This window comes from Enoplosus armatus, chromosome 4, assembly GCF_043641665.1.
Source record: "Enoplosus armatus isolate fEnoArm2 chromosome 4, fEnoArm2.hap1, whole genome shotgun sequence".
NCBI lineage: Eukaryota > Metazoa > Chordata > Actinopteri > Centrarchiformes > Enoplosidae > Enoplosus > Enoplosus armatus.
Window position 1 is genome coordinate 6,259,498 of NC_092183.1, and position 27,947 is coordinate 6,287,444.

Consider the following 27,947-nt stretch of genomic DNA (forward strand, 5'->3'; position numbering starts at 1 on the left):
AACACCATGGATTTGCTTTCCATATATATTGACATCTTCCTTGTTCACTCCTTCATGTATCACTAGTAATTACTTAAATTGGTGACAGGTGCTGTAATTTGCATAACTGCACCTGAGGCCAATTTGACATTAAAAAGCTGAACGTTCATTGGCTGGCTTAAGTTTGACTGAAGAAAAAAAAAAACACACAAAGATATTTCATTTTGTGCCTTTACTTGGACAATACTGATGACACCCCACCCCTTCAGGTTTTCTTAGCACACGCACACACACACACACACACACACACACACACGTGTGATCACAAACATTTATACAGGCATGGACACATGGGCTGCAAATTAAAATTTAACATACAGAAAATACTGTATTAACATAAATCAAGTGATGTAATCAAACTAAAAAAATAAACAGCCGTCCCATGTCATCAGAACCGAGCTTCCTTCAAATTTGCATAACAGCATCATTTTCTTTCACATATATGAACAGTATGGGTATTATGTTTTATTTCCATTATTTTTTCAGTTTTCCATCTTCTTTGACTTTCCATAACATAAGCTCCATGCAGGCGGCAGCATCCTCTGCAGTGTCGTGGCCACAAACTGGGAGAAACATTAACACGGTATATTTAAACAAATGTACACATTGACAAAACATGCATTAGCTATAAATCAGTTACACTGTTCCAAATACACAAGTTTTGGTAGCCTTTGCACTCACATTTTGTAGTCTGATTATGATCCATTTCTTTATTGAATTTAGATTGTGTTTCAGATCTTTTGTATGGTGGAGTTTAAATTTAATTGGACATTGAAATAAAACAGACACTTGTATGTTGGCTGTAGTTATCCATGATGACCCACCACTCTCTTGGATGATCCTCCTGAGGTATTCAGCAGTGAGGTTGTTGAGGGTCAGCTTGTGAGGGGGGCCCAGACGGTGGGGGAAGACCACTGATGTGTCCACCACCGTCCCATGGAGCAACTACGGTAAAGAGGAAGATACCTGAAGCTCTTATTACTGGGGGTAGTGAAAATTACTCATCATAAAGAAGTACAGGCAAAAAAAAAAACAACCAAAAAAACCCTCATCCATTGATGGCATGGCATACCAGCACGTACGGGGCCCAAAATGACCTTAAGTGTGGCTTTCTAGTCCCACTTTTGAAGGTGGGAAGTCAAAATCAAACCAGTTGTGTAATGGTTTAGACGAATATAAATACCTGATGAAAAAGTACTTCAGACTTTGAAGAATCTAAACCGGCATTGCAAACCCTGCAACCAAATTTGATGTTGAATGCCAACTAGCATTTGTTGACCACTTATGTCCATTATATGCCTGTTCAACATGTGACCATACTTCATCTTGGTCAATGCAGTTATGAGTCTGACATATGTTGTCATTATTTATGAGACAGTTTCCCTTCATATATTACACAGTATTGCCATTTTTAGTATAGCCACTTAGTTTTCTCATGGTGCTAAATATTCCAACGTGCTGGTACTTGGCATTCAACCCTATATGACCCAGATTTGTAGCAGCGTTTGTAATTGTTATTGTCAAGTTAATTCAGAGTTTATACTTTGAGGTACTTTGTACATTCACGACATTAATAATTATCCAAGTTATAAAAAGCCCATCTCTAAAATCAGCCATCTAGAAAACGGTACTATTGCTGATGATCCCATGGATTAACAAATGTAAAAAAACAACATACAAATAGAAAACAACACATCCAAATGAATAAGTTAAAACATGAACTATGCACAGAAAAAAAAGGTCACTCACAGCTTGGTTTTGAAAATCCTGTGCTGGTTCATAACCACAGGTTAGCCAGGATTGCAACTGATATATGTTGTGAAAGAATAATGTTGGAAAAAGCTTGTAGTAGTCACCTTCAAGGCACACAGATCTGTTTCCAGGCCGTGTCCAATCAGAATGGTGTCAGCACTGATGAAGCTCAATAAGGTCTCCTGCACCTCTCTGAGGGAGGTGCGGTTACCTTTTACATCTTCCTCACTGATGCCTGAAAACCTTGACAAGCAAAGTGTCACACGGGCTATTGATAGAGCAGTTGGCTGATTGAAAATACATTGATAAATATAGTAGTTGTATCATTTCCCTGCATTAGTGATTTTCATCCGACATATCTGTTATATTATAATGAAAAACTCCAGTGCCTTTCAGCTAGTGGCAAGCCCATTTGCTTGAACTGTGTATTCTCATTTAAGACTCAGTAAAAGTTCTTTAAATTTACATTTTTAGAATCTTACCAGTTTTCATATCATATTTGGGGTTTTTACGTTTACAGAGCATGTTTGGGTCTTTAAAAAAAAAAAAAAAAAAAACAGCTAGGTATCTAATTACATTACCTGGTGTTATAGTCAATGACCTCATTCTCAGGTTTGACGAAGGTGTCGTAGACGACTTGCAGACTAGAGTTGACCACAGTCACTCTGGACAGCTCCAGACCATGAATGGTATAACACTATGAAGACAAAAAATAACACAATATATGTTGTTTTCACTGTGTATTCAAGGCCAGTTAAATATCAAACATTTGAATTTGTTTGTTGTATGCAAGCTATACAGTAATCCTTTTGGAACAAATAACGCAAGAGGATATGGTGTGAAGATTTTTTCATTCTGTCAAACAAAGTTTTATTGTCTTGTTTAAAAACCATGTCAGTTTTATTTTTGTGTTAGGTCATATATCACCAGTTTTAATCGTGGTTTCTAATGAAACTTTGGGGTTTAGTTGGGAATAACAGAGAATAAGAATAAAAATAAAGAATAAAAACCCCTCAAAAAAAGCTGATCACCATTTCACAATCCAAGGAGTAGACCCCAGGACAGCTCGTATCTGAGGGATGTCTGGGGACGGTGGAAACAAACCCATCCAGGCTGAGGGAATCATGGACATGCAACTGGTGAAGAAAAGACAAAAGAAATATAAAATCAGACATTTACCTGCTGGCAAATGTGAGAATGAAATTATGAGAGAATCAAGTTATGCAATAATCTTATAAGCCTTTTCCTACCTTAAACAACTGACATCCAGTTGCTCCCATAACTCCCTCACAGCAACTGTAGCGGGTCTCCACGCCACCTGGCACTGTTAACAGTTTAAGTATAAAAGCTGTATAGTAAACACTATGAAACATTCGTGATGTTTCAAAGCATAAAAACAATGGTATATACTCACCTTTATTCTTAACTCCTTTCCCATAGTGGTAATTACACTCCTCCTTACGGATGTGTTTGCCCGTTTGGCTCACAGAGTACGTAGCCCCACATCGACAGCAGATCCTCTTGAGGGCTTTAAACAAAAAAAAACAGAAAAACCACATCACCAGAGTGAAATGTGCTGAAAAAAGAAACCATTATTACAAGTAAAGGACAGATTAAGAGTGCCCTCTAGTGATATAATATGAGAATGGCATCAGAAGTATAGTTGGAGTATGATGTACTTACGGTCTGTGTTGCCTTTCTTAATGTCAGCAAAAAGAACAGCACAACTAGGTTTCTCTGGGTGCTGGACAGGAAAGTTGCTCTCAATCAGCTTTTCTTCAGTCAAAATGAAGTCCTTCAAACTCTCATATAATGCCAAATCATCTGCCGGAAAAATTAATTCACTGAGAAGCTGTCAAATATTTGAATTAAATGGCCAATGCATTCAAAAGGAAACCAATTCTCACCGTTTCCTTTAAACTTCTTCAGGTTAAGAGGAATGTTTCCTTTGAATCTTTGGCTGTTGACGTCATTTTCATCTGCAATTGAAAAATATAAATGAATTAAATGCAACTAAATATTGTCTTTTAACAGCATATGGTTTTCCAGAGATTATAACCTTTAGCAGCAACAGCACTTTGGTTCTTCAGCCTCTTCAGTGCATTCACTGCAATACTCAGATATTTGAGTTTGTTCACACTGCGATTATACACAGCCCTCTCTTCAGCAAGAGCCTATCAACAACAACAGGGACAGAAATTAATATCTAGACGGTAGATCGTCAGTGAGGATGACATTAAGGGGCACAAGCTCACCTTTTCAAAGGCATCATTAACATTGGCGGTTTTGAGGAACTCCTCTGTAAACATGTTGATATAACGCTGTCGGATGTCATGGGGAACTTTGTCTTTGGCGGCCTCACACTGCTGCTTCAATTTACGTTTAGTAGGTACTGGCTAAAAGAATAAATTAACTATTAATATTTAACAGATGAAACATGTCACACCAAACACAAGTTTAGCTCAAGTCTCTGAAAATGGCCCCAACAAAGGCTGCTTTTCACTTCTCACCTTAACAGTAGCATGAACAGCAGCTTGAGGAGCAGTGGAAACGACTAGACTTGAATGTGAGGTCAGTGAAGGTTTACGTGCAGGAGCAGGAATGAGCACAGGTGCTGTTGTGCGGTATCTTTGCACATGAGTAACTGCAGGTGGATGGTATGTTTGTTTCACAGCAACAGTGCTCATATGCACTTGACTGATTGGGGTTAGCACTGAAGTAACTTGGCTGGAACTGGAAGTTACAGGCAGAGGGAAGGTGCCCTCTGGGAGGATCAAGTGCAAGTTGTTGCCCACTTCAATCACAGCAGGCCCCACTGGTATGTAGTTAATGTAAGCTGCGGAATAAGACAAAAAACACACATTCAGATATGATATGCATTCAGGAAAAGCTACTGAAATACACCACAGGAAGAAATTCTTCTTTAGGTTTGGCATTGAAGAACAGCAAAGAAATGCTGCTTGGTCTACATGAAGATAGGGCAAGTCTCAATGTCTGACTGGTAAAATGTCAACAGGAGAAAGGATGGCACAAAAGTAGTAACATTTACATTTAATAAAAGCTTCAACTTTTATATGTTGTATATTGTATTTTTTTCCACATTTTATTTTACTTTTATATTTGGGCACTATTTGATGTCTTTCTTAAAAAAAACAAAAACAAACAAAAAAAACACCTAATAAATCTCATCCACTACAGCCAAGAGATGCTTACCACTTTGCACAGGAGCAGGCTGCAGGTTTTCAGGGGTTTGAGTAAAAGGAGAAGGCCCACTCTGGGTCTCTGGCTTCCTCTGAAAGGAGGAGGAAACAAAAGCCTGACCACCTTTAACTGAAGCAGTCAGCATGGAGGCTCTCTGCTGTACCTGCTGAATCTTAGAGGTGATGGAGGGCTGGGAGGCAAATCCTGACACCGCAGGCCCACGTAGGGGAACCAGCACCTGAGGCTGAGGTCTGCTCTTAGCCACTGACTGCTGAACGGAACAAGTAAATCAAAAAATGTGATTAAAATTATAATTTAGGCTTGAAATTCTTATTTGTAAACTAAAGAGGAAAATGGCCATTCTGAAATATTATTCTTATATTTATATCTACGTATTTATCTATGGTTAAATATATTGTACCATATTATCAAATGCATTTAGTTTTACTACATATGTGTATAAAACTGATTTCTTATCAATTTACAATCCATTTTCTTACCTTTACATGTTAACAATATTAGGTCATTGACATCAAAGTTTTTATAAACTATATTTACCTTTTAATTTAATATGTAAAAATAAACCCCTCGAACAAAGCCTGCACTGAAAAGCACTGCAGTGTACAAAGTTTGTATTTTTAAAGCAATATTGTTAGAATTCAGAACTCTTATATATTATATTATTAGTTTTAATCCATAATGTCAACTTTTGTTTTCTTTTTCTACCTAAATGATGTATATGAAGACTTAAGATCAGCCATGTCATGTGTATGTAGCATGTACCTCTGAATGTTTGGCTTCATGAGCCACCCTCTTCTTTCCTGACAATGCCTGGGGTTTGACGTTCAACTCCGGCTTCTCCACATCCATAGCTGCAACCTAAAAGTGACAAAGTGAGGGCGATGATTATTACACTGTTGACGAAATGTCTTAGTCTTGGATCTGGAGTGTCTACAGCATACTTACAGACAAATCAGGCTGCTCCTCATTTCCCTTATCTTCGCCATTTGCCTCCATGAAGATCCTATAGCATTCCTCCATTGGGTCACTGTCAGACAGCTCCATTTCTGAATAGTTGAGCTCATCTTCATCATCAGAGCTGGAAACAATGAGTATAACCTCCTCAGTATCCGCTTTCACCAAAAGCTGCTCAGTTGATGCGAATGACGATTCAGCTGTGTTTGTCAAACTTGATTCTGACAAATTGTGCTGAGCCTGGCCTGAGCTGCAGCCTGAAGCTGGTTGTGCTGGCTCCAGGTAGCTTTCAGGTGGAGCATGGTTAACAGCAGCTTTACCCTGCATCTGTCCTGGCATTTTGCTTGACGTTTTCTGGCTGTGTGGCAGCACTGATGGCAAACATTTTGTGGAAGACCACCAATTACTAACCCTGTTCTGAGCTGGCTGCTCTGTTGTCTGGGCTTGCTTGGCGTGTTGCCTGCATGGTGAGTCTGAGTTGGCAGCTGGAGCTTTATAAAAAAGTGAATTCTTTGGTGGAAAATGATGTGGCTGCAGTGGATTCATTTTCTCAACACTCTGGGGCAGCTCACACTGATGCAATTCAACCTGAAACACGTTTTCTTCCTTTTCTACCACCTGATCGTTCCAGTTTTGATCTTGCTGGTCTGTTATGGCAGGAGGACTTGCAGGTTCAGGACTTTTCTCCCTTACGGTTTCAGCAGTCTGAAAGGGAGTAATTTTCTTACTTTCACTTGCCAGATCTTCTAAACATCCAGTTAAGTCAACTACACTCCCATCATCAGGTATATTTTCCCATTCTTTGTTCTCATAAAGATCAGATGGACCTTGATCGTTTTCAACAATGCAATTACTATAAACTCCATTTTCTTCTACCGTTGATACAGGTGGAGATGTCTCAGCGTTTACAGGGTGCAGCAGTGGAGAATCAAGTAAGATAGGCCCTGTTTTGACCTCCTTCAATTCCTCTACTTTATCCTGGAGGGATTTGCCAGCAACAGAATCAGCAGGTTTCTGAAATCGCACTCTCTTTTTGTCAGGTGAGGGAGGAATATCAATGATCAGGACCCCATCTTCATTAGAGTCATCAAGTGGTTCTGGAATTGGCGATTGGGAAAGCTGAGCCTGATATGTGACTGACTTCTTTTGGTCACAAGGTACAGTGTTTCTTGCTCTTTTCAAACCATGTCCTTTTTTCACTTTTTGCTCCTTACCTGATGAGCTGGAAGACCGCAAGCCAGCAGAAAAGTTGGACAGAGGGTCATACTCCAAATCAGTCCTTGGTTTTGAGTTGTCAACCACGTACTTCCTGGCTCGGGAGTACGTTTTTGTAAAGTTTGTGCATGAAGACAGTCCATAAGATCCTCTGTCTATATTTTTACCTGCAGTCTCAGACTTGGAAACAGAGGAATTAGGCACAGAGTTTCTGCTGTCTGCCTGTACGGTCTGGTAGCGTGACAGTCGCCTTTGCTCCTGCTCCACTTCATGCCTTACAGTTTCAATCTCCTTGTTGATCCGCTCCAGCTCCTGGAGGCAGTCATCATTGGTCTCATCATTCACTGGTGCTCCACAGACAGCATGCGGACAGCCATTGTGGACTCCTGTTCAAAAGGAATATGAAATAGGACTTATTAGCATTGATGATGAGGTGGAAAATAATACAGGGTGAGATTGGGTTAAAAATAAATAGGCTTTGAGGTGTGCTGGTGTGGTGACCAGCGGCTGCTTGCAGAACAAAACATCTTTACACTTTCATCATTTGTGTTTTTAGATTGTTTTTAAGTATCTAAATGAATGTTTGTGTGCTTTCATGTTTAAAACCATTGATTCTCTTTACATGCCTTGACACAAATGTGCTTAATTTTAATATTAAATGATTTATTAAGTACGGGGATCAGGACAAAAGGATGGCTTAATGAGTAATACCATTTGATTTGAGGTAAATATTTAACCCTTATTTGAATGCAAAAAACATGCGAAGCAGTCAAGAATATTGGTTGAAAAGTAAGCTGCTAGATCAAGATTTAAAATTATTTAACCCAACTATTACTCAAGTTCTCTAAAGCTAGACTAAAACAGTATATACAATTAAAAACCTTTAACAGACAAGCCTACAAGTTAGGTTGACGCACACTTGAAATTGTAGCTAGCATACCTCAAAACACTGACCTGCAAAGTCAACTATCGATGATTTATGCGAAGCACCGAACATATCCCGCAGTTCTGTGGCATGTTTGTACAAGCAGTGAGGTCGCTCACAAAGGCCACGTTTTGAGAAAGGACAATTTATATCAGCAAAAAGACGAGACGAGGGAAACATCAGCAAAAACGCCACTTTTCACGATGCGCAAAAACCGTTTGGTTTAAATAATGAACTGTTGGCCAACAGGTGGAGGCTCCAACTGAACTTCAGATGACGTCAGCCTCACTTATATAGCCTTTGCTCAGGTCGCGAGACGGCCCTTAAAAACGTTGGAGCTAATTCGTTACTATTTGTTTTTCGTCTCTGAGTATTTATTTTTCTCGGGAAATAAAACGAATGTAATTCCCGAATAAATATGACACATTTCTAGCCATGACAGTTGATTTACTGCTACATTTTTGGTCAGTCGGATTGCAGGTCGTTTTGTCGCAGTAATCCCTCCAAGTCGGCAGATGGCGCTGCTGCACAAACCTGAACTGGGACCTACAACGAAAAAGTATTTCCAGTGTTTGGTACACTTTCCCCTCCGCAACCACAACAGCAGCAGCAGTTTCTGGCATATTAAAATCTACACAACACAAAACAGTGACGTTGTTTGAAATGGATAATAGCGAGGAAGAGGATGAAACCGAGTGGAGGAACAGTTTCGTGGATTCAGTCCCACTGAGCCCCGCTGCTGCTTCTGGTACAGTATTCAGACTGTGAAACTGTCTGAAACCAGACCGTTTCTTGTGGCTTTCATTTGGCTTTTTGACATACAGACAGGAACACGGCTCTGTCTATCAGCTATCTGTACGTGTCAGATGGGAACTGTGTTATGTGTAGTCTCTGTTTCAGGTCCAAACCTCAATAAGACATCAGCACCAACACCTGCACACAGAGTCATTCTGCATTTTGACCTGGACTGCTTCTATGCTCAGGTGGAAATGATCAGAAACCCAGCACTGAGAGAAGTCCCTTTAGGTAAACTGATTTACTACAAAACATCTGGAAGAATAAAAGTTGACTCTCAGATTTTGTTTCTGTTAAATCCCAGAATCTTTTTGTGCTTCAGTAACGTTTCTCAAATCATCAGGTATTCAGCAGAAATACATCATTGTCACCTGTAACTATGTGGCAAGGGAGCAGGGTGTCACCAAGCTGATGTCTGTGACTGATGCTAAGGAGAAATGTCCTCAGCTGGTGCTGGTTAAAGGAGAAGACCTGACACACTACAGAGAGATGTCCTATAAAGTGACAGGTAGGCCGGAGTAGTACATCACACCAGGGTGATCCGTAAATAAAGCTGTATTCTACATACAAAATGGAGTATCTAGTAAGGTAGTTAATATAAGGTCAAATCCACCACAAAACACTCATTAAACAATAAACCTGATCTCTCAAGCTCATCTTTCATCTGTGGGTCCATTTGCTGTTAGGTGGTAGTAGAGAATAATTGAGCTATCATAAAAACATCAACACAAAACAACATAATGTACTGTTTTGGTGTCAGCTTCTCTGAAATAAAGAGCCAGAGATTCTGTCTAGACTCAGCAGTTTCAACATTTGTCCACTTACAGTAACCTCAAATAGCCAGAATTGAATGCAAAAACAAGACATTTTGCATTTGAGTCAGGAGCAGGAGTGTATTTTCATCTCTTGCTATGCTATCACTATTACTATTGGCTTTGCGATCCTTATTTCCACATACATTATAACCCAACAACGGGCTTACGCTAACTACATGTATATTTCCTATTTCTGTGCTCTTCTTTCTTTACCTTTTTCTTGTCCTCCACCCAGAGCTGCTAATGTCCTACTGTCCGCTGGTAGAGAGGCTTGGATTTGATGAAAACTTCATGGACGTCACAAAGATGGTAGAAAGAAGGCTAGCACAAACACCAGAGGCTAACAACTTTTCATTTAAAGGACATGTCTACAACCACCTAAGTAAGTCACATTTGTGTCTCTGGTGTGTAGCTGTACATATATGTACATCTGGCTCATGGAAACCAGGAAATGAGTTGTGAAACAAGCCAAGAAGCTAAAACTTGTAAAATATTTGCATTGCACTTTCGGTTTCCCACCACATGAAAAGTCTACTTTTGGATTCTCTTGAAGAATGTCAGGTTTTCACACCCACAGATAACATGCATTTCTTTTCCTGTTCAGGTGCAGATGTTGAAGCCAGTGATCATCCAAGACAGGCTTTAGGCTCACACATTGCAGCAGAGCTGAGAGAAGCCATCCACAGGAAATTGGGTCTGACTGGCTGTGCTGGCATCGCCTCAAACAAGCTACTGGCCAAACTGGTGTCTGGCACCTTCAAACCCAACCAGCAAACCACCCTGCTGCCGGAGAACGTCAGCGACATCATGGGCTGCCTGAGCGGACTCCGCAAAGTACCGGGTACAGATGTTAGGTCATGTGTAAATTAAGTATTCATTAGTAGATCTTTTCATGAAAGATCTTGCTTGTCTCATGCTTTTTGTATCAAGTATTCCTGGTGATAGATTTGTGGTCCCATCATGTATTCTTAGGGGTAGGTCACCAAACTGCTAAGAGACTTCAAGCCCTGGGGCTGGTCAGCGTGAAAGACCTGCAGCTCTTCCCATTGAATGACTTGGTGAGAGAGTTTGGAGGTCCCAGTGCTCAGCGCTTGAAGAATCTGGCCCTCGGTGTTGATGACTCACCTGTCACCCCTACTGGGGCCCCTCAGGTAGGCAAGAAGATTACCAATATCTGCTTAAACTGAAGGAGTGTTTTGCCATCTGCCACTGTATGTCAACAATTACGACATCACACAGCAGCCAGATGGATGCATGTGTCTCCAATTCGAGAGAGAGGGGCTGTGCGCAATTGTGATCTTACAGTAGCCATATTAACCTAAATGCTTTTCTGCACAGCAAACAGGTGAACTGTTGCACACATATTCCAACATTATACAGTGAAATCATTGTGAGCAAAGCTGCTCAGGGTTAGTCCAGCACCATCAAAGCTGTCGGTACATTTTTATTTTCACTAAAAGTCCAAATATTGTTTCCTTTTGAAAAATCACAATCACAATTTTTCTGTTCTGGGTGTCAAGTTTTGCTAGTGCAATAATATTAATGATATTTGCAGTAGTGGCATTACTGCAGGCATGGAACTTATCTAATCAATTCAGTTAATAAAAAATAAGCAACATATAGTAGGCCTTATTATATAAAGATAACTATTTATTATATTTATATTTATTGTATTTATAATATTTATTGTACGAAGCTGGTCATTTAGATTAATTCAATTTGAAATGGAGGTGAACAGAACGTAGTTTGTGATGTAAAAATGTTATATGTTGCCATGTTATTTTTCCTCTTCATGTTTCAGTCTCTCAGTGATGAAGACTCCTTCAAGAAAATGTCATCAACTAAAGATGTTTTGGAAAAGATTCAGGAACTCCTGAGCAATCTGGTGGAGAGGTGGGATACTTTCCCAGCTATTTAAAACCTGTTGTTGTGCTCTCGAGCCACTGAATCTAACCTTTTCATTGCGTGTTTGAAAACTAGGATGCACAAAGATGGCAGGCAGCCTCAAACCTTCCGGCTTACCATCCGTAGATACTCAGCGACCAACAAGTGGTTCAGTCGGGAGAGCCGGCAGTGTCCTATCCCCAACCACATAAGACAGAAGATCACCTCTGGTAAGCTCATGGACACTTTAATAATCCCCCAGGATGTAGACACTTTATCAGGGTTTCCACTCACAGTAAAAGTACTTGAAAGTGTATTTGTTTGTGAAAAAGAAAGTGAAGCATTTAGCACTGATGGCCATGATTGTATTGCACCAAAACATGACTTCTTTTGAATGCTACTGCTCAAGCATGTTTAAAAATGAATGGATTTTCAATTAAAATATAGCTCCCAAATCTGAGGAAAACCCTATATTGAATATTTGGGTTTATACAACAACAGAATTAAAATCAGTAAGTTCAGCATGATTTCTTGTTTTGACTCGCTCAGAAACAAAAACAGAAGCCTCAGTAATGTCTGTGAAGATTCTCAGTCATCCAGGTCATGTGATAGTCCAGATGTACCATATCTAGATAAGCCTCTCTAATGTTTCTGTAGGCAGCAGTGATGATGCTGTGGTCCAGCTGGTCCCGTTGGCCATGAAGCTCTTCCACAAGATGGTGGACAGCAGCGCCGCCTTCCACCTCACCCTCATTAACGTCTGCTTCAGTAACCTGCAGACCAGGGGAGCTGCCGTCAGCGGAAAGGGCTCCATAACATCTTTCTTCACGCACAGCACGTCTCCCAGAAAAACACAAATGTGCTCATCACAAAGCCAGGTAGTACAGTGAGGGAATGCAGTATAATCTGGCTTGTTATTACCGTTCAGATGATGTTATCTTAATTATCATCAGGGTATCCACAGCTCTAAGTTTTAAGAAGCATTGAATTCAGTTTCCTCAAAAAAGGCCTTAATCTATTAAAGTCCTGAATAATTTGTCCTTTCATAATGTTTGTTATAAAAGGTTTTTGTATTCAATTTCAGGCTGTTGGGAGACGTTATACACCTCTAAACTAAAAGTGGGACTGTTGTAGGGCTGCAACTAACAGTTATTTTCATCATCGATGAATCTGTAGATTATTATTTCAAGGAATTGTTTGGTAAAGTAAAAAAAATTGTGAAAAAATGCCAATCACAACTTTGCAGGGCTCAAGGTGACGTCTTCAGATGTCTGGTTTTGTCCGTCCAAACTAATCAATTAATCGCAGCTCTAGACTGCTGCGACACTCGATTGTGCCTGTGGTGTTTCAGTTCAGCACTGTCACTACTGCTGGCTGTGGTACACCTCTGTCTCTTAATGGGCAAATTCATTATTTTTAATTGGTTAATCCATCTATCCATTTTTTGTACCTTATCCAGGCCCAGGTCCTGGGAAGTACTGAAAAAATAATTCTAGGCCATATCATACTTTTAACTTTTGACAGTATGATTGACACAGGTATTACAGTACATTTTATGTAGTATTAAGAAGTCTTAAATTGAACTTGGTGAACCCTGCAGACACCTTGCTTGTTTCATTATACTGAAGAGGTTTTACTCTTTCCTTCTGTGCTGTTACGTGATGCCTGAGACAGAGTTGTCCCTTCATAGAAATAGTTTGTTAGTACTCTGAATTTCCTGAAATCATTTGTGCTCCTCCTGTTTTATTCTCCAATAGGATGATTCCTCTCAGAGTGGGGATAGTCACTGTATGGATCATCAGTTCAACGCACATAACGTGATTACTCGACATACCTCGCAAAAGACAGTAACCACAAAAAGCCCTCGCAGCTCTGAGGCAGCATTGCATGGGTTTAAAAGAAAACAGAGCCTCATTGTTGCTGCAGAAGACCCCCCACTTCAGAAAGTATCCTGCAGCACAGCAGGGTCAGACCCTGATGACAGGGTGACACATCGATTGCCCCCGAATGTTGACCCTGAAGTGTTCAGGCTTCTCCCTGCGGAAATCCAGGAGGAACTGTTATCTCTGGCCTACACAAACTCTCTCCCTGGCACTTCAGTGAGCTCGGTTGCAGTCGTTGATGTCCCCCACATAACAAAAAACAAGTCTCCGCAGTCATTTACAGACTCTCAAAATATTAAAGACATAAAAGAGGCTGTAAACAAATTGGATCCATCTGACAGGCCGACCTCCGTGAATCACCAGAGTCCTGCGGGCACAAGTGAATTTCCAGGAAAAAATGTCATGGAAGGAGGGAGACTATCATTCCCCCGGTCTTCTGACTGTGAGTTCCCAGGAAATGTGGACCCTGAGGTGTTTTCTGAGCTTCCGCCGGATGTTCAAAGGGAGTTGATGTCCGAATGGAAGCAACAGAAGCTGATCCTGAAGACCCCCTCAACCAGGAAACCAGGGAGAAGCTTGATGACCAAGGATAGAAAGGCTGCAGGAAAAGGCAGTCAGGCAAACAGTTTGTTCAAGTATTTCAAACCCAGTTAGAGAAAGACGGTGACAAGTTGTTTTGTTATGTTATTTCTCTTAAAGAAAATCTTTTACTTCATAGTTGAGTTGTTCTCATGGAATATATACAGGGCATGAACAAAATAAAAGAAACACTGACAGTACTCTACAGTAACCCTTTTGTAAGTAACAAGCTTTTTTGTTTTTGGTGACACTACTGTAAATCAAAATATGGAGGACCACAGACGTCATTGATGCCTAATTGAACAATAAAAACTTTATTATAATATAAACATTTACAAATTAATGAATTAATACATAAATACATTCACTGAATTACTAAGTAATTTGCTAGTAATTTATTGATATTTGATGGATATATTGCTTAACCATTTTCATGACACCTGTGGTCGTCCATACACAAATGAGTAATATTAAGTTGAATACCAGTTCACAGCATGTGTCAGCTTTAACAGAAATGTAATAGAGGCAACATAGCATTATTGGCCAGATAGTCACTGCCTGATTTATGATGCATGTCTGACAAACACAGCAAAATAACATACAGTAACATTGGTTAAAATAATAATAATAATAATAATAATAATAATCCTGCCAAAAATGAATGCTAAAAAGAATATTACACTGGAAAAAAAGGGGGAATGTTTTTTGTTAAACTACTGTCTCTAAAGTCAAGAATTAATGTTAACGCTCCACTATTCCGACAATCCCAACAAAAGCAGAACATAAAAGGTTTCAGCTTGACCAAGTTGATATTTATTTCAAGCTTTTTGAGAGGTGTCTTTGTTTTTTTGTCCACCCCTGTATGTTAGTGTTAATATGCAGATTAGTTGCCTTTTTGGAAATAAATAAAAATAAAAACAAAATATTTATTTTAAAACATCTACAAACTGCTTGATTTTGTTGGGCTTTGAACATTGTGTGAAATGTCCTTTTACCCGAAGTGACCTTATTATGTTACCTTTTTGTCAACATGGATCAAAGCAAATTGGAACAAATAAATTCCAAGATATTGACCTTAATTAAGTCTTTAGGTTCATTGTTTTCATATTGTTTTCACATTGTTTAGAAAGCGGGATTACTTTGCTGAGCCTCTAGCAGTGGGGCCCGGTCCTTGGTTGGAGGATTTCCACTGAAATCCACAGAGGCTCACATTATTCCTCGACAGGGAACACAATCCAGTTTTCAAAGAGCCTTTTTTTTTTTTTTTCCTCATGAGAAATACCAGAAAACACAAGGTCTGTAAGCACAGCCCCGCTTGGTTCTTGCTGGCATGAAACTCCTCCCTGGATCACATGTAAGACGGGGGGGAAAGGTTCAGGATGAGCCATCGCGTCATGATAGTGATTATTTTGTTTAATCAGGACGAGTCGAGCGACCTTTGAATGGACGTTGGCACTTCCTGCAGATAGACTGGTAAGACACTTTGCCATCACTTTAAGGGAGCTGTGAAACTGTCAGTGGGTATTTCAGTCTGGGGGTATTTTAAGAAATCAAAATACTGTGTTGATAGTGAAAGATTGCTGTAGATTCGAGGGTTGATTACTCTGCCTCTCCTCACTCTGTTGATTGCAAAGAACCCAATACCATTAATCATGCGCATGGGAAATGACTCCAGATTTCATTGTAGTATCCCATGTCCTGTCACTGCTGTGGTGCTGGAGTCTGAGTTGCATGAATATATTCCCTGAATGCACTCACACACCCTAAAATCTGGCCAGCAAGAAGGAGTTTTTAGAATACACACAGAAAATAAATGGTATTCTTCAGGATTGTTTGTGCCCAAGGGGGCTCTCAACCATCTCTTGCATAGCCAAATCAGATTTTCCATGCTGCCTTTATTGGCCTGCCTGGTGTAACCGAAGCATTGCAGTGACCCGAGTGGCGTCATGCAGTGTTGAGCTGTCTGCCCAAAGCCCTTCATAGTCAATAAAAGGAGTTCTGTCTGCCAAACAGGCTGTGTTTTTCACTCAGCAGAGTTTGAGAAAACTCTGGCGAGGCATTTGACTGCTCATGTGGACGCCAGCTCCAGTCATGTGCTAGTCTCTCTCTGATCAGTGCCTAATGAGTGGTGAGTTATGACGTCCTGCTAAGCCTATGTGATGGTCCTGCACCCTCAGACTGGAAACTGCAGCTGAGGTGGAACTCGTTCTCTTTTCTCTGCTAGTTTACCCTAAAAGTGTTTACGTAGCTACATTTCTCCAAACTCATATTGTTTGGTGCATGATCCATCAAACCGGCATCGCATTGTACTGTGAGTTCAACTCTGTGGCAGGTTGAGCGCTCAGCTGCACAATGGTTGACGGGGACTATGACTATCTGATCAAGCTGCTGGCACTTGGGGACTCCGGGGTGGGAAAGACCACCTTCCTCTACAGGTACACCGACAACAAGTTCAACCGCAAGTTCACAACCACAGTGGGAATTGACTTCAGGGAAAAGAGAGTGGTGAGTGATGCTTAGTACCTAGTAGGTTTTGGTGGACACACAAGGTCTCAAATGCTGTCTTCACTGTGTGATTCTTAACTCATAATATGTGTAACTCAGCTCAGAGGTTGGGTGGATTATCACGCTTTGTGGTTTGGTCCAGATGTACACAGGGACCGGCGCTGATGGGACGACAGAGAGGAACTTCAAAATCCACCTTCAGCTTTGGGACACAGCGGGACAAGAGAGGTAGATCTAACCTCGTGTTCAAAATATATTTTACATTTAGACATGTTCATTTAAAGCCCCTATATGACACACAAACAAATTCAAGACGCTCTGTGAGGCTGGACTTTGACCTAAATGCTAACACATCTTAGCGTGTTAGCATGCTGACATTTGCTAATTAGCACCAAACACAAACTACAGCTTCTTCGACCTGATGATGGCGCTCGATGAAAAGTTAAGGGATCGCCAAAGTATTTACAGTCCATCCTGAGGAGAATATAAACGAAACTTCATGGCAATCCATCGTACAGCTGATGAGACATTTCACTCAAATCCACAAATCTCGACCCCATGGGGCCGTTAGAGGAAAAGTTAGGAGCTCTCCAAAACCAGTAGGATTAATTCTCTGGGGAGCATGAAAGTCTGTACAATATTTTGTGCCAATCTATACAACAGTTGTAGAGATATTTCAGTAAAAGCTAAAGTGTCAATCTACTGGTAGCGCTAGAGAAAACGGGGGATCACCACCGTCAGTGGGATTCATCCTCTGGGGAGCATGACTCTCTGTACAAAATGTCATGGCAATCCGTCCAATAGTTGCAGAGATACTTCAGCCTGGACCGAATGGTCGACCGACCGACTGCTAGCACGGCTAAAAATCTAACAAAAGTTGTCTGTCTGTTTTCAGGTTCCGCAGCCTCACTACAGCTTTCTTCAGAGACGCCATGGGCTTCCTGCTGATGTTCGACTTGACCAATCAGCAAAGTTTCCTCAACGTCAGGAACTGGATGAGTATGTGTCATCTCAGCAGCCTGCTCTGCCTCAGATCAATACTCTTTTAGATCAATGTTTTCTCTCCTGTCGCCACTAAGAGTGAGATGCACAGCTGCCTTTTTTCACCTCTACTAAGGGAATTTCTTCACAGTGTTTCAAGTTCGCTCATGCATGTCTATTTGCATCACATGGGTTTAAATGACTTCCTCTGTTTTGGTTCAGGTCAGCTACAGGCCAACGCGTACTGCGATAGTCCAGACATCGTGTTGGTGGGCACCAAGGCAGACCTCCGAGATGTGAGGGATGTTCACGCCAGACAGGCCAGAGATCTGGCAGACAGATACGGGTGAAGCATTACATTCGTACTATTGTTTGTTAGTTATAGCGCATGTTAAAGGCAGTGTGTGAGACTGTGTGAAGTGTAAGTGAAGTGCAGGTGAATAACATGTCACTGCTCTTTCACTCATTCGCTTCTATGTACATTTGCTTTCGCGAAAACGTTTCATCTGACTTTATAAATTGGAAAACATAAATGTAATTTAAAGCAGAGGTACATTTTATTGATTACCCTCAGTTGAGCCACTTTATACACAACACAAAACTTCACAAAACTTCACAAAACTCCACACCAAAAAAATATATATAATACATTTTAATTCAATGTAACAGGTCATATGTTTATTATTGTACGTCCAACAGACCAAAACATTGTCAATGAGTATACCAGCAGTAAGCCAGAGAGAAGGCAGCCAAAGGTATTCACACATTATTGGAAAGTTTGAATTATGGATGAAACACGTCATTGTTCCTGTCATTGAATCAGAATTTTCATCAATTTTTCCAGTTTTGTGCTTTGAATTTGGGTGATGGGGCTTGTTTTGTTTACACTTGGATCACATATTGTGCCTTTAACTTTTTGGTTTGGTCTGTTTGGTTAGTTACTTTTTTATGTTGATTTTGAAACATGTTAAATAATTTAGCTTAGACATTTTCAGGTATGTTTGTAATTCAAGTAATATTACATGAGCGTTATACTCTGATTTAATCAAGTGTTTCCAATATTTTGTCCGCCCACTGTAGATGACCATAGCACTAAATATAGTAGGTTTGTTCAGATGCTACTTTGCTTCTTTCACCAGTACACCACTGGATGGTGCTAGTGAGCTGTTTTCAACCCTGCTCCACTGGTCTTCCTCCTGGGGCTTTATAATTTGATTCAGCAACATGGTTTCCAACCTGTGGGTCAGGGGTCGCGAGAAATATGTTGGGGGGTCAAACAAAGTTTACCTTTTTGGACTTTTTGCTATGTTTTTTCTTTTTTCCCGGTGAAATACTGAATAGTTGTACCTCTTCAGGCCTCTAAATTTAAATGAAACATTTTAGGAAATCATATTTTGTTTGAACTACTCAGGACTAATAGCCATATGCAAACTGTGACAAGGATCACGCATAAATTCTTCTGTTTAAGAAGTCAAAAAGGTTGTGAACCACTGATTTAGCAAACAAACACACGCACACAATATGATTTTATCCATGCCCCGCTTACCTAACTGTTTCATAGAAAAACTCCTCTCTCCGTTCTCATCAGCATCCCCTACTTTGAGACGAGTGCAGTGACGGGTGATGACGTGAACCAGGCAGTGACCACCCTGCTGGACCTGGTGATGAAGAGGATGGAGCAGAGCACTTACGGCGGCCGCAGCTCTGAACCCAACGGCAGCCCCGTCGCCAGCCATGAAGTGGAGGAGGCCCCTGTGAGGAGGAGGTGTGCCTGCTGATGTTGCCACCAGCAGCCACTCTTTTCACATTTGCTTGACCAGGGTGTCTGCTAGGTGAGGCAGACTATCGTAAAATCAACTAAAATATGATCCATACTTCAGAGGAGGAATATTGTTATTGCAGTGTGAATTCCTCTTGCTTTCTGTAATGTTATTTATTCACAGCCTGTGCATTGTCAAGTGAGAAAGAGGAGGAGTACAAGACTTTAAAGATTGTATATAATAACTGAATATAGGTATTGTGTTTTAAAGACACCAAGCGGTTGTGATTGAGCAAATAAAAAAGTAAATTATCATCTTCAAAATGGGTCATATCAGAGAAAAATACTGTTTTTATTTGACACATTTAGGCATTGATGGAAGGAATATGCAGGCACATAACGTATATTTATCATGAAGTATAATCAAAAAACATTTAAGACATGGTTACATTTCTTATATGGATGGCCGAACAACCAAGATAGCAAAGTCCCTCACATGATTTATGACTTTTATACGACATGTATATAAGCAGCCAAGCTTTTTTATGCATTATGGAACAAAGTTGCCATGCAGATCGAACACAAGTACGAGGATGTTAAAGGGTTGTTGGAACGAATCCTGTATAAGTGCTGCATTTGGAATAAAGACATTTTATGTTCAGGTTATGTATTTCACGGTCTTGTCATTTAAATGTAATGCACAGAAAGCTATACCGTTATTCTGACTGGAATTACAATCCTCACAGACTTTGTTAGCGTCATTATTGTTTACACACATTCTAAAAATTGATTTTTGAAAATTAAGACAAAACGTTTTGGAGAAGGAAAATGTCCAGCATTCATATCAGCGGCAGTGGATTTTTCAAACAAATCGATCTATAGGAGGACATTCATGGAGTCACAAATAAAATTCCATCACATTACTTAAAAGCTGAAGTTTTAAATGATTTTTGTGCCACAAAAAGTGATATTCAACATCAAATTCAACATCAAAAAAGGGATATTCCACTTCTTCTACAATAACACGTTGTTAGTCGTCACACAGCTTCCAAAATCCCAAATAAATATGTATCAAGCTAAAGTAACATTTCTCCTTTGAACACAAAGTCTTTGGTGTAGCTACAAAACATTCCTAATGAAGGGACTACAGAAATTATTATTATCTTAATTACACAAATCTATGACATCAGTTAAATGACCTAAAATCCAGCTATTCACACTTTTTTTCATCAGATATGTGTTTTCATGGTCGTCGTGGTGACTGCACTGGGATGTGGAGACGAGACGAGAAAGTTAACTATCTGAAATGTTCATCTTGCCCAAGGAGACAGACAAAAAAACGCTTTGTGTGGGACAGGATGGCGAGCTAATGCCTACCACGCTAAGTCTGAATGAGCACTACTTCTGGTAAATGTGAATTACTGCATTGCTCTGTGTATTAAAGCCTCAGCCTATTTGCAAGAAGGAGCACATGTTGCAGAGTCATGAGATGGTCATGTGGCCAGCTTTCAGTGTTTGGGCCCAGTCGTCCTGAACCCCATGTCCACCAGTCTGCTTCAGTCTGGCATGATAGGGTGGACTGTTTTTGAGAACCCAAGATTATCTACAGTTACAAAAAAAGCTTGTTCATTTTTAAGTTAATCTGTAGAGGTTTGGTCCCATGTGGAATATAGCGGTAGGGTTCTTTTTTAATCCTTCAAACATCTCTCATACAAAGACACTGGTGGTATTCCTAAGGAATACACCATCAGGAATACAAACAATAGCAAAGAACTAAATTTTACCCTCAAAACAATCTTCAAAAAGGTTGTATAAAACTAGCCTAAAACATTTGTTAGTGCCTCACATGCAATGCCATTTAAATGGATCATGCTCTTTATACAAGATGCAGTAAGTCCTATAACATTCAGTCATTTCTCAGTTTTATGTCACAAATATTGGAATTGATATGGTTACATGATGAATAAATAACTTTCCCCCAGTCAACAAAAGCTCTATAATAAACAGTGTATTCTCTTCTTTAGTATTTAATTGAAATAGTGGTAAACCTCAAAATCAGTTGTTAGTATATTAAATTACTGAAGAAACTATGTCCAAAATGTTGTATTTCCTGATGTTTTTAGCCACGCTAGCGCTGTTATTTAGGTCACAAGTCTGGTATCCTCAAAGTTTACAGAATTGCAAAATTGTCTCCATCATTGATCCGTCAGTTTTTTTTCTGGAGCCGATTGCCGCCGTTCGTAAGGTCAAACTAAAATTGTGTTTACTAAGTGGAGATTTACGCACCACTAACTTAAAACTGGTTTCACCACACAAACTAGTTCTTACACAAATAGTCGTTGTTACTAAATATTTATCTGTCAGGGGTAAGCTAACTGAACCAACTAAAGCTAACAGTAGCTTGCTAACATATGACGTGTTAAGATTTAAGAGTAAAAGAGATTATGTGGAATTGGGTTGACACATCTTAACAGTGTTATAATGTAAACTATAGGAGATTTGAAATTGCACTTTACAAAAATAATACAATACATATTGTGATATGCCAGTAAAGTGAGACGAAATGACCGAATAACATCACTTCGGTTAGCTTAATTGGATATTTGCCAATCAAACTGCATGAATACTACTAGCTTGACTCAGAAACATTTCTACATGTATGCAAATAAGTCATAGTCATACCTTCATTTACAAAGACTTGGCAGTTGTTTGCCCACTAAAACCTTTGGAAGTTATGTTATACATTTCATTAAGAAAGTCTTTACTAGATAAGATATTGGGTTTTAAAGGAATACTTCAACAGTGACAAGGAAATACGCTTCTTGCAAGATGATTGATACCACGCTCATGTCTGTACGTTTATGGCATATGAAGCTGAAGCCAGCAGCCGGTTAGCTTAGCTTAGCATAAAGACTGGAAGTTGAAGAAACAGCTGGCCTGACTCTGTCCAAAGATAACAAAAACCAACTACCAGAACCTCTAAAGCTCACTGATTAACATCTTATACCTTGTTTAAAATCTGTACAAGAAAAATGTGTGTAAAAGCATCAACTTGTGGTTTTACGGGGGGGGGTTACTATTTCTTGACCAGAAGCAGTGACTTCCTGAGGTCTTGTCGTCATCCATGTGGTTTTTGTAACCGATTTTATAACTCACTTGGAACTAGCTAGTAGTTTATTCAAACTTAGGAAGGACTTTACGCACAACTTAGTAATTAATTTACGAATAGCTGGTGCAACCTTAGCCCCAGTTTGTGACTCTCATTTACATTTCAGCCACAGAACTAAGCATCTGATTTTCTGAAAAATAAATGTAAAAAAAAAAATGCAATCTTTGACAAACCCAGGAGGTTATTTAACAAAATTTATTTGAAGGTATTTCCAGAATCGTCAAAGATTCTTAAGAAATGTCCTAACTCAATTTGTATGTGAGCCAAACTTAAAGACTCAGAATCACTTATATTTGTATATTTTCTAGTTACTCTCTATTATTTGAAATTTTCAAACAAAATAATGTGTTAATATTTCTCGTGTTGTAAAAAAGCAAGGAGATATGTAATTTACGGCTTCCTGAGTAGGAAAACGAAGTAAACATTGTTTTCTTTTATCGTGCAGCATATTAAATAAAATATCTAAAATACCTTCAGAACAGTGTTAAGTGTTAAGTGTTACATTTTGGGTTTTTCAAAGATCACTGGGAATTAATTATTTTTTTTAATTGAAGCTCCGTGACTCAAATGTAGCCGCTAGCGTGCCTATAGACTTGTAGTCTTGTTGGAAGATATTTTAAATGTCCTATAGTCTCAGAACCTAATGTAGGCCGATACCACTTTCTAAAATTCTGTATTGTAGTGAAAACACACTATCGTCTGTCCATGAATTTATGGCTTATTGTTGGAATGTTGATTATTATTCCAAAAATTTGAAGAATCTCAACAAAATTTGAAGTGGACAGTCACACTGTCTACAGAGAGTAAAAGACACACAAGTATATAGAGTACAGTCTTGTAAACAAATACCATCTTCCAGAGCAGTGCAGATTGTCTGACACCTCATGGGGGAAAAAAGGCCTGAAAACAGGGACTGCACCTCTCTTGAGGTATTGAATCTGATTACAAAAAAACACTGATCTAACTCCTTCCCTGAGATTAGGCAGTGATTTCAGTGTACAGAATCAGTATACTGTTGTAAAAGGCGATTAATCAATCGATACTGTGTTAAACAGAACTGGAAGGTTTAACTGTCTGTGTTTCCACAGCTGAGTCCCCTGCGGACTCCAGTTAAAGTAGACGTTTGTTCTGTTCGAGCTGTTCAGCCACGGCCAGCAGCCATGCAAAGGAGAGTAATGAAAGCAACTGAGCAGCATAAAGGTCCTAATTGTAGTACTGAAGACAACAATATATCGAATGATGAATTTATATCCCGAGTGAGCCTGACATCTTCAAAAATGTGAAACTACAGCGTGATGTGAGTGTGTAGAATGAGGGTGTCATAAATTGCCATTACACTTATCATGCAGTGTGGGTCACAACATAAGTTTTAGCAGAGCTGATGTACGTGGGTCACGGTCTCTGGAGTCACCTCTTAAACCATCCAACGCTCATTGTACGTCTAAGAGCAGTGCGTCAGGCTGAGTTTAATCACGCCTTCCCTGTGCAGCTTGTAGAGCAGCTTGAACTCGCTGGGCAGCTGGTGGGTCTCCTGCCACTTGGTGGTGAATTTGGTCCCTTTCTTGTCGTAGTAGTGGTAAGGCAGATCCTTGCCCGTATTGGGGTCCCAGCCGAACGGCCAGAAGCCGTAGAGATGGATCTCGTCGCACATGGCGGAGGCCAGCGTATACATGAGGATTCCAGTGCTGAGACGTTTGGGGGAAAGGTTTTTAGTCTTCCAGTATCTGTGAGGGAAAAGACAAGTCAGTCAAACAAAATCAGACGTTAAATCCAAACACCTCTGATTTTTCTGAGAGCAGGAGATTAATCCTTCATCCCCCTAGCAGCCTCCAGCTTGGTTATTTGGATTCTTCCTTTTTTATGTATTCAGTTAAAGCTTCTACAATATTTTATGTTAACATGTGTGTATGTGAAAGGGGTCACTTGTAGTGACGAATCCATAGATATTATCGCCCAACTCTGCAGTTCCTCTCACCTCAAGTTAGTCTCAGCTAGTTTTCCGGCTAGTTTGGCTCTCGTCTGGGTTGTTTCTAGAGCTGCAGCATTTAGCAGCTAAAGAACCTGATATTTCCCACCAAAAAAGGAGCGAAAACAGAGCTAAAAGAAGAGTGAATATTGGACTTCCTCAGGTGGACAGAAACACGACTCCAAGTGAATGCTAATGTTACTCTGTGTCTGCTAGATGTGTAAGGTATAATGTGTCAATGTTGTGTTTACGGCTTGTTTCCACTGCCCTCTGAGTGGCCAAAGAGATCAGTTAATGCAGATTTAACTGCAAGATGAAGGTCTAAATGCTGTTTCAGAACATTCAGCAGTTTGATATACTGTGTTTTGTTAAATGAAAAAAACGGCCCAAACATGTTAATATTCCCCAAAATAAGTGATCATATAGGCAACAATATCAATACCCAGCCTTTACATTAAACTAAAAGTAGTCAAATGTAAGTAGTACGTTTTTAGTTGTTGTATGTAAAATGTTTCTTACTTGTTGACATCGTGCATAATGTTTCCTGGCCAGGCCAGTTCCACCTTCAGTTGGCCCTTGTGCTCCACAAAGAAGTCCACCAGGGTCCTGGTTACTGTCGCTGAGGTATGAAGGAAGAAGGCCGGGATCCACAGGATGGCTCCCTCCAGCTTCTTAAGGTTGAGGAAGAAATTATTCCTGTCTTGAATGGTCAGCAGGTTATTGTAGTACCTCTCCAGGATGCTGGGGTTAAAGGTGGTCAGGTTGGTCTTCCTGCCCACGTCCTTGGAGTAAACCTCTGTGGGAGCGAAGTTGCAGCGGAAGACAAAGTCGGCTTGGTCGATTTCTGGGCCGCAGTGGCTGCCTGTCAGGATGCCGCTGTTGCCGACCACAGAGCATATGCTGTAATGCTTGTTGCGGATAGGGGAGGTGTCTGGGAGAAGGGATTTGAAGTTGTTGCTGATGGAGAAGACGTACTTGTGGCTGGAGTAGTCAAAGTGCATCAGCTGGCCGACACGCACGCTGTTCTTTGTGAGGGAGAAGTTGGTGGGAATGTCGATGTAGTTGAAGATATCTTTCCTGAAAAAATAAAAACATGCAGCTATAGGAGATGTACTTTTATATGTTTGGTGGCGTGTTATCTCATTTCTGTAGGTAACTGACCATCTAAACTAGCTATCTAATACCAGCATACCTTTGTAACAACATCCAACCATCATCACACATTAACAGAAAGGCAAAGACACCAATTTCACGACTGACCACAGCCTCAATAAATACAAATGTGATGCAGCCACAAGACATGGTGCATAAGTGCATACTCTGCACTTGTTATTGACAGAGTTAGATTGGAAGATTATTTGATTAGTCAATTCACAGACAAGTTATCTTGGATAATCAAACTCAAATTGAATATTTTGCAGTTTGGGACTGTTGGTCAGACAAAACAAGCTGTTTGAAGATGTCACCTTGGGAGCTTGGAAATTATGTTGGGCACTTTTTACTATTTTCTGATGTTTTATAGATAGGATTTATTATTTTATCAATTAGGATTAATAAATAAAATAACTGATAGATTAACAGGGATAAGAATATGCAGTGTGAAAAGAACCTATCTTTCTATATCAGTTGTTTTCATTTGCCTTGTAGCTTCATATTCATCTGTAACAGTGAAAAAGTGAAAATTCTTGAGAAAGAAAATAAAGATGTTGAACAAATGGCTCTCCCATCTTCGTAGTTTAACTGATGTGCTGATGCTGAGGCTCTTTTTACATACTAGAAACTCAACTTTCTCACAGTAACCGTGTAACATTATTCAACAGGGAACTGTTTTTTAACTGTCTTAAAAATACTATTCTCCAGAGTAAAACCTCCATGAAGTAGAATAGAAAATAGTTGAGAGTTAAAATCTCTTACCTCTGCTGATAAAAAGCAGTCTTGTTGAACTTCCATTTGGACGGTTTTCCTTGGAGCTCCTCATTCAGGGCATTAGTTAAGGGGATGAAGGAGGGGTCCAGGAAATTCATGGCAAACTGAGACCTGCGAACAACAATCATGTGCTCATGTATTCAAATGGTTTTCTGAGGTATTTAAACAAGAGGTCCACCACAGATCCACAGATCAAGCATTAATGTTGGTCACATATTCTTTGGAAATCATCAGATTCTCATTCTAATTCTGCATGTTTAGAAAAATGGTTAAATTAAATGCTTTTTAACATTTTAAATGCAACATTCATTTAATTGTGAAACACAGAAAAGTGTTTAGTGAAAAAACACTACCCTAATCCCTGAACCCTAAACCCTGAAGTACTCGTCAGTAAAAGTATCAATACCACAGTGTAAAGTAAAAGTCCTGCTTTCAAAATATTACTTAAATAAAGTACATAAGTATTAGCATCAAAATGTACTTAAAGTAACAAAAATAAAAGTACTCATTAAGCAGAACAGCCCATTTCAGAATAAATCACTTTAATGTACACGTCTGTGAACGATGGGTCCAATGTTTGCTCCCTGTTTGTTTGTTCATGAGAAAAGTAATAAAATGATACTATACTAGAGTAAAACTATGATAAAACATCATAATTTACTTGTTGATTATATTTTCTATTATTAATGTTAAGCAAAGTATCTAAAGCAAACAATATTTACCTTTGAATTGTGGTGGAAAAGAAGTATAAAGCAGCAAAAAAAAAAAAAAAGTACCTCAAAATTGCACTTAAGTACAATACTTGAGTAAATGTGCTTGTTTTTTGAGCCACAAAACCGGATGTGACGTTAAATCAGCCATTGTAGCTACTAATTATATATTATATTAAATAATATATATGAATTATATATTTTGTAGTTTTATAGTATACAGACAATTTTTTAACGTATGTCATCATCGTTATCATTATCAAATATAAATCTAAGCATGCTGCATATACTGTATATAGACGTGTATATACTGTACATAACCACCTACATAATGTATATAAAGTAATCTATTACAATAATCATTCAATATTTATTCCCGCACTCTCACATCATCACACATCATGCATCGCCCAGGGCAACAACATCAGCATGTTGCAGCTCTCTGCTTGATTGACAGGAAGTATTTGGCCCAAATTGAAGGGAAAGTGATGTGTTAAGCTTGTGCATCACATCCAGGTTGAATCGTGCCCACTAGGCCCGACTCCTCTGTTTATATTTACAACAACCCTGGTCTGCATCACATCCGCTACCTGCAATGAGAAAAAAAAACCCCATCATCACTCACCGAAATCCTGCATGAAACATAATCCTCGGGCCTCCCATGTAATATTTAGAGGAGCTGAAGAGGCTGTCTTTTCTCAGGGACACATAGCTGATGAGCGACAGTATGAGCACAGCGACGCACAGAATAACCAAACCCAGGGCCTTGGCGATGCGGACCATCTTGGGAGCGTTTTCATTCCCTGTATGTAGCTGCAGCGAGGCGTTGGCCTATGTTGTCATCGCCGGGACTGCACACTGCCTGTCC

At 39.7% G+C, this 27,947-nt stretch overlaps 4 protein-coding genes across 4 annotated transcripts; 2 read left to right on the top strand and 2 right to left on the bottom strand.

The window, feature by feature from the left end:
- Window positions 1-228: 228 nt before the first annotated feature.
- Window positions 229-8,179, bottom strand: LOC139283757 (RNA exonuclease 1 homolog). The gene is made up of 17 exons (XM_070903787.1): window positions 8,137-8,179; window positions 6,844-7,568; window positions 5,959-6,138; window positions 5,776-5,871; window positions 5,005-5,263; window positions 4,515-4,627; window positions 4,047-4,187; window positions 3,851-3,965; window positions 3,699-3,770; window positions 3,475-3,615; window positions 3,206-3,319; window positions 3,042-3,115; window positions 2,823-2,927; window positions 2,373-2,488; window positions 1,896-2,034; window positions 864-984; window positions 229-602 (listed from the first exon to the last, which is right to left on the bottom strand). Exons 1-17 carry the CDS (start codon window positions 8,177-8,179, stop codon window positions 514-516), a joined length of 2,643 nt encoding a protein of 880 aa, XP_070759888.1. The 3' UTR covers window positions 229-513.
- Window positions 8,180-9,081: 902 nt separating this feature from the next.
- On the top strand, window positions 9,082-15,000 carry poli (polymerase (DNA directed) iota). Its single transcript, XM_070904564.1, has 9 exons — window positions 9,082-9,133; window positions 9,246-9,410; window positions 9,953-10,114; window positions 10,337-10,558; window positions 10,690-10,868; window positions 11,519-11,610; window positions 11,698-11,835; window positions 12,266-12,479; window positions 13,359-15,000. Exons 1-9 carry the CDS (start codon window positions 9,097-9,099, stop codon window positions 14,136-14,138), a joined length of 1,989 nt encoding a protein of 662 aa, XP_070760665.1. The 5' UTR covers window positions 9,082-9,096; the 3' UTR covers window positions 14,139-15,000.
- Window positions 15,001-16,415: 1,415 nt separating this feature from the next.
- On the top strand, window positions 16,416-19,327 carry LOC139284510 (ras-related protein Rab-27B-like). The gene is made up of 5 exons (XM_070904807.1): window positions 16,416-16,568; window positions 16,711-16,796; window positions 17,464-17,567; window positions 17,772-17,895; window positions 19,138-19,327. Exons 1-5 carry the CDS (start codon window positions 16,416-16,418, stop codon window positions 19,325-19,327), a joined length of 657 nt encoding a protein of 218 aa, XP_070760908.1.
- A 4,591-nt stretch (window positions 19,328-23,918) lies between these two features.
- Window positions 23,919-27,862, bottom strand: LOC139284496 (alpha-N-acetylneuraminate alpha-2,8-sialyltransferase ST8SIA3-like). Its single transcript, XM_070904788.1, has 4 exons — window positions 27,705-27,862; window positions 26,358-26,480; window positions 24,963-25,520; window positions 23,919-24,201 (listed from the first exon to the last, which is right to left on the bottom strand). The coding sequence occupies exons 1-4, from the start codon at window positions 27,860-27,862 to the stop codon at window positions 23,919-23,921; spliced, it is 1,122 nt and encodes a 373-aa protein (XP_070760889.1).
- Window positions 27,863-27,947: the final 85 nt, after the last annotated feature.